Source organism: Amblyomma mixtum, chromosome 5, assembly GCF_055824585.1.
Source record: "Amblyomma mixtum isolate Tamu chromosome 5, ASM5582458v1, whole genome shotgun sequence".
Lineage (NCBI taxonomy): Eukaryota > Metazoa > Arthropoda > Arachnida > Ixodida > Ixodidae > Amblyomma > Amblyomma mixtum.
In genome coordinates, this window is record NC_143016.1 from 96825142 (window position 1) to 96831842 (window position 6701).

Sequence of the window (6701 nt, forward strand, 5' to 3'; positions counted from 1 at the left end):
TAGGCGCTGAAGCCCGACGGCCCGCTGCACATAACTGCGGCGCAAGGTCACCGGTCAGCGCTGTCGTCATCGTTGCCGCCGTCTCGATTATGTGCAGAACGCCCCCGGCGGTCCAGACGCTGTGTGCTCGCTCGGAGGGCTGCTGCCACAAGAGAATGGTGTCGCTCGGCGCGTAGGAAACAAGAAAGAGGGCCACCGCGAAGAAACGGCTGGCGGGTGCCGGCGGTAGTGGTTATAAAAGCCGAGGAGTGGCCAACCCGCGTTCCGATTCCGCTGGCCGGGCCCGTTCGCACCGGCCGACTCCGCCCGGCGCAACCGCGGCCGCCGCGGACTTCCCTCGCCGACGACGAGGGAGGCCACGACGGCAGCGATGCCGGCACCCGGCCGCCGCACTCTTCTCGTTGCGAGGCGCCGCCGTTGGTCCCGCTGGTCGTGTATATATAAGTGTGCGCGCGGGCGCGCACGCCGCTCTATCGTGTAGTAGACGTCCTTCGTTCGACCTTCTCTGAGGAACTGATGTCTTGCGCGCGCTGGGCTTGAGAAATGAAAGGAGGGTGTGGGGGCAAGGGAAAGCGGGCTGGACATTTTATCCCGGCTTCGTTAACTGCCCCCTGTTTGAGGTGCAGCGAACAAGACGGCGAAAGTTGTGCACCCCCACCTCCAACCCACCCACACAAAACACTAGACTATGTATCAACCCGTCTATTGAGAACGCTGCCCGGCAGGAGGAGGGACGTGAAAGTGAGCGCGATGAGTCTTCGCCGGGGACCAAGAAGAGAGAAACAAAACCGGCAACGGCGTAGAGATACACAGTCTCGCTCGCGTTCACTGGTGACCAAGCGTGCGCGGGGCGGTCGTGGTAACCGCTGTGGTCGTCCGGTGGGAACAAAGCAGGTCGTCTCCCTGCAACGGGGCGGCTCCTTCGCCCGCGGGCGGGCGGCTGGCCCCGATCGGCGCTTTACTTAAAGACGGGTGGGCAGCCCAAGGGAAGCCAGTACGCACGAGCGCCTATACCGGAAGCCCCGCGCTGCTGCTGCCACTGCTGCCCTCACCGCCGCCGCCGCCGCCGTCCGCGAAGCAAGGCGCCATGATTGCCGTGAGTCGCCGCCTCGCCCTTCTGCCGCCGCTCTTGCGGGCCTGTTGCATCATCGCTCCTTAACGCTTCGCCGGACAGTTCCGCTGACGTCTCTCCGTTGACAGATTCTGTCATATAAACGTCTTCTTCGCCCGTTGTTTCATTCCCACGTCACTTTTGACGCCGTGGAGCATATGGATCACGGTCGCGGACAAAACTGGGTGGTTTTATGAACACCGAAGGGCAGGGTGGTATAGCGTCTGGGATCTTAATAAGGTGTGGCGTATGAGAGCGCAGCATGTCGATGTCGTCTATTTCGCTTGAACGTATTGCGTATGCCAGATGTTGCCCTCATTACCTACGCTGGCAGAATAGGCGCTTATAACTGAATCCTACCGATCTATCCTATTCTGCTGGCCGGTCTTCGATTTCCGGTAACATATATGGCACTGTTCGGTGGCCTGTACGCTTAATACGAACACACACAACGTGATTCTGGTGGCCTTGTGTGCAATATATACGCAGATTGTGCTACGTTAATATTAGCGGTTTTGAGAAGACGAACAGAGCTCACTAAATGTAAGCGCATCGTGAACCGTCACCGAAAAACTCGATCGAAACTCCGTTTACAAAAATGAAAGGAACCTTGATATTTGTTGGTATGAAATATGTTGTGGCTTTATCGCCCCTGTTCAAGGCATGCAAAGCACAAAGCACAGTTTTGGAATAACCGCCGGCACATGCGAAGGAGCTCCAGCAGCACAAGAGATGCGTCGAAGCAAACATGATTCCCACGGACATATGAAAATGAGACTGCTTTGTTTTAACCGCCTACTGTTTCCTTGCTGTTCCAAAGCAGTATCCACAGTAGGTAGAACATATCCATTTGGCATGAGTACAGCTTGCGATGAGGTCAACGAACCATTCTATTCTATTTTGTTGTATTCCCTTCTACTCTGGTAAGGTCATTTTCTGGTGAGGTCAAAACTCCAAGGCGTTATTGCGATGCTGATTCTTATCGTCCTTTATTTATTTCTTAACTGTACGCCGAAAAATCAATCAATTTTCATCACTGCAAATTTTCTTTAGGCATCGAACCATACATGCGTCAGTTATTCAAACTGTAAAGTGTCAGTGCTGATGCTCTCGTCTAGTCGTTAAGACTAAATAAATTATTGAGCCGTCCCCGCCCCTCCAGTAAGTGTGTAGAAGAGTTTAAATATATTGAAGGAAGCAGCATTTTACTCGGAGAAAACGGTTGCGGTCGCTTGAAAAGTATTATTGTGATATCTCGGGAATAGTTTGACAAATAATATGTTTAAAACTGTTGTCTATGGTTAGCCGAGGAAAAAAAATCCTCCCCTCACCGAAGAGGCGGCCAGGCGCGCTCATTTGTGTCCTCAACATCACTGCAGAAGGAAACATCCCAGACGCAGAAACCTGCTCTGTCGGGTCGCAATAAAAACATACTGCAGCGCGGCTCATTGCCCGTTTTAGCTACAGGTCATCCACCACCGCAATTACAGCTGCTGTTAGTTGAACCCACACGTACCGGAAGGAGCATGTCATAGTGATGTGGAATACCGTATGCAAATTAGTAACGCTGCTCTTCAGGTTTTAAATAACACGTAGCGTCTGGTGTTAGGCAAGATTGTCTCACAAAACAGCACGTACTTCAAAACCTAAGCTCCACTAATGCATGCCCCCATCTAATAAGTAGGTCACCTCTTATTTCGCGTGGACCCATTCTCGCCTGTTCCTTCAAGCGTTCGAACTCGACTGCAAAAGTTGGCGCGTTTTGCTTTTTGTTTCTTTCCTCCTGAAATAAAAACCTGTGCTCCGTAAATCCTTCTTATTATTCTAATTATTCTTGCCGATACTCTGCTATCACGGGCACCCTATTACGTTGACTTTCGTTTACTAATGAAGACGTGGCTCCTGTTGTCACCACGCAGGTCTTGGGCATTCTCCTCGTCCTGTCCCATGTGGGACCACATGTCCTCGCCGGGGACGCTCCTCAAGGCAGCTCTGGCGGCAGTTCCTCTGCGGGGGCCGCTGGCGCCCCCGTATCCAACGCGCCCGTCTATAAGCTGGCGCAGGGTATCGGACCTGGCGCGGCCCACGGCCAACCGTTCAAGGTACCTTCCTCTGTCTTCGCCGGAGGTGCTGGAGGCCACGCCGTCGCTCAAGCTCCAGCGGCAGGTCAGGCGCCCGCTGGCTATCCGGCTGGAGCCCACGGAGCCGGCCTTCCATTGAACCTGGCTGGTCTTCAAGCCGGTGGCTACGGCTTGCCTGCCGGCTATGGACACAACGTGGCCGTTGCCGGAGGACCAGGAGGCCTCGGAGCTGCGGGTTATGCTGGAGGTCTCCTTCCTCAACAGTACGCTGCAGCGGGTGGAGCTCAGCAAGTGGTTGCCGCCGGAGGGCCAGTCCACGCCGGCCAGGCGGCGTACGCTGGTGGTGTGGGTCCAGCGGCGGCGTACGGTCCCGCCCTGGGCGGATATCCCGGTGCTGGAATCGTCGGGGCCGGATATGGTGGTGCTGGATACGGCGGGGTCGGCGCGGGAGGTGCAGGACTTGCCGTGGGCGGACCTCAGGCGTACGGACTGCTAGGCCAGGGCTACGGAGGAGGAGGACACGCGGCTGCCCCCGGGGGAGCCATTTCCAGTGTGGTCGCTGCTCCCGGAGGTCACGCCGGAGGCCCCGGAGGTCAGATTCATGCTCTGCCTCAGGGTGTCGGCCACATCGGTGGTGGAGGAGCCGCTCCCGGCGGAGCCTTCCCAGCCGGTGGTGCTCACCTCGGTGCGGGCGGACAGGCGGGTGGCCACGCCCTGCACCCCGGCCTCGCACGTGGGGCTTTCTTCTCCCAGTACAGTGGCGCTGGGCCGGCCGGGCCGATCACTCAGTACCCACTGGGTCAAGGTGCTCCGGCTGGAGTACCCTTGCACGCTCTCGGATTCGGAGGTCAGGGTGCTGGCTACGGGGGCCCCCAGGTGGTAGGCGGCCCCGGAGCGGCAGCTGGACATGGATTTGCCGGCCCAGTAGGAGTAGCACCAGGTTACCCAGGAGCCCACGCTGGTGGCCATCCTTCCCAACACGGGGGTGGAGCCGGTGGTGCGGCGCACTCTGGCGGGGGAAGTCAGTCTGCAGCCGGTCAGCCCGGTTTCGGTGTCACGTACGGCCACGCGAAGCAGAAATCGTCGAGATGAGGATGAAATTCCATAGCGTTATTGAATAAACGGAAGCTCGCACAGTGTCGGAGCAAAGTACCCCCTTGTGTGCAGCTTTCGCTGCTACCGCACTGTGCTTAGCTTTGGGTACGCGGTTTTAAGCGAGGAGGGTTTTCTTTTCCAGACGCCCGCTCTTTCGTACTGAAGCTATACACTCGATGTTGTCTTTCAACTAGTTGCGAGTCAATTCTTCTCTCACCAAGGAGCGAAGAGTGTCAATAAAGTCTTATTTTCACTGTGCAGCATAGACCAGCGAAAGAGGGAGCGATATTACCCGTTAGAACCGCTTGCCACTTGCGTAGTGTCTACGACCCCTGCGAACACTTTGGACCCGATTGCCGGCAAAGTTGTGTACATTAAACATATTACTGTCACCAACCACTCTCTTCATTCGTGAAGCACTTTGCTCTGCCTTTCGACAATGGCCGGAGCAAGCGTGCAGAAAGCGAGCGCGCGTGTGTGTGTGTGTGTGTGCGCGCGCCCGCGCGCGCGTTTGTACGATCGTGCGTGCATTGTGGCGCAAGTGTTATAACATACATGCGTGAGCGCGATTCAAAATTCCGCACGCATGACCACGCGCCCATCACAAGCGAATGAAGCTCAAGGTACACGAGTCGCAGCCGTTCCTGCGTGGTTGCCTACAAAGTGCTCGCACCGTCGCACAGCACTAGCGGCGTCATCTGGTGCGTGGGTAAACGAGCTCGTGCGCACGGAGAACTCACGGGGCCCACGCAGCTGAGCGTCCTGTCTGCTGGAGCGGCACGATCCTAATGCATCCCGAAGTTTGCCGGCAGAGAGCGCGCGTATTGACGAGCAACCGACGAACAAACTGGGACAACTCGTGCGGGCTCCATTGTCTCGGAGCTGCACGGTTTTGAACTTGAGGCTAAACAACGGCTTCGGGCGACTGCTCTGCTCCTCGCTCTCGCCTTCCTTCCGAGTGGGACGGGGGCACGATCGGAAGGAAGCCGGTGAAAGGCACGCAATAAGCTTTTCTCCAACAAATCGACGAGTAGTTCGGCGCGGGTTTTTCCTCCGCCTAGCGAAAGCTGTGATGCCCGGGGCACGCGTGGGGCTAAACACTCTCGGCCTTGCAGTATCGACGACGGCTTGCGCACACACGCACCAACGGTGTGGCGCCTGCGGTGAAAGACATTCGACGTGTGTAACGGCCTCGCGTTAATGCTTGTCGGGGCAGCGAAGAAAGCTTGCACGCGCTCGCTCGGGGCGGAACGCGGTCACCGCGCGACGACGCATAAGCGAGCAGACGGGATTTTCAATATGCGTTTCGTCGAAAGCGCCCGCAGGGTCAGCGAGCGGAAGTGACGACAGTGCGGCTTTCTTTTTCTTCCTTCTTTGTAACGGTTCATATCTAAGCGAATAGCATATCTGCATTTGATATTATTTACGTTATATTTTTTTACCGTGGGAGCCGTTAATTGCAGCCCAAAGTTAGTCGTCGAGTTACTAAATTTCCTTGTATGTAAACTGTAAATTGCGGGGTTTAATGTCCCGAAATAACACACGGGTTAGGAGTGACGCCGTAGTGGAGGGCTCCGGATCAATTTAGATCACTTGGGGTTCTTTAATGCGCGCTGACATGCACAGCACACGGATGTTATTGCTATTCGCCTCCATGGAAACGCGGCTTCCGAGGCCAGGAATGGACTCTGGTCCTCCTAATGAGTAGCCTAAGGCCCCTAACCACTGAGCCACTGTGGGGGGTGAATCCCTGAGTATGCGCGGTTTTAGACATCCGCAAGCCAAGGCAAACCAAACCGAGAACCAAGCCAAGAGAGCGAAGAAGTGAAAGGAGATGAGAGAAATAAAGAAAGAAAGAAAGAAAGAAGGAAAGAAAGAAAGGAAGAAAGAAAGAAAGGAAGAAGGAAAGAAAGGAAGAAATAAAGAAAGAGAGAAAGAAAGAAAGAAAGAAAGGAAGAAGGAAAGAAAGAAAGAAAGGAAGAAAGAAAGAAAGAAAGAAAGAGAGAGAGAAGGAAAGAAAGAAAGAAGGAAGGAAAGAAATGAAGAAAGAAAGAAAGAAAGGAATGAAGAGAGAAAGAAAGAAGGAAAGAAGGAAAGAAAGAAAGGAAGAAAGCAAGAAAGAAAGAAAGAAAGAAAGCAAGAAAGAAAGAAAGAAAGAAGGAAAGAAAGAAAGAAAGAAAGAAAGAAAGAAAGAAAGAAAGAAAGAAAGAAAGAAGGAAAGAAAGAAAGAAAGAAAGAAAGAAAGAAAGAAAGAAAGAAAGAAAGAAAGAAAAATGGGAGGAAAATGGAGGAACGTGACTGCTCTCGTCGAATGCTTTAAATAATCCGTATCTTGGTTTGTGCAGCAAGCTTTTTTCGTGGGTATTGCTCTGGCACCCGCCTTTTTAACCTTAGTGCTTGGCTCAATTTAATAA

At 54.2% G+C, this 6701-nt stretch overlaps 1 protein-coding gene across 1 annotated transcript; it reads left to right on the top strand.

Moving 5' to 3' along the window:
* Window positions 1-795: 795 nt before the first annotated feature.
* On the top strand, window positions 796-4675 carry LOC149343099 (uncharacterized). The gene is made up of 2 exons (XM_089542296.1): window positions 796-1096; window positions 3031-4675. Exons 1-2 carry the CDS (start codon window positions 1088-1090, stop codon window positions 4282-4284), a joined length of 1263 nt encoding a protein of 420 aa, XP_089398422.1. The 5' UTR covers window positions 796-1087; the 3' UTR covers window positions 4285-4675.
* The last annotated feature ends 2026 nt before the right edge of the window (window positions 4676-6701 follow it).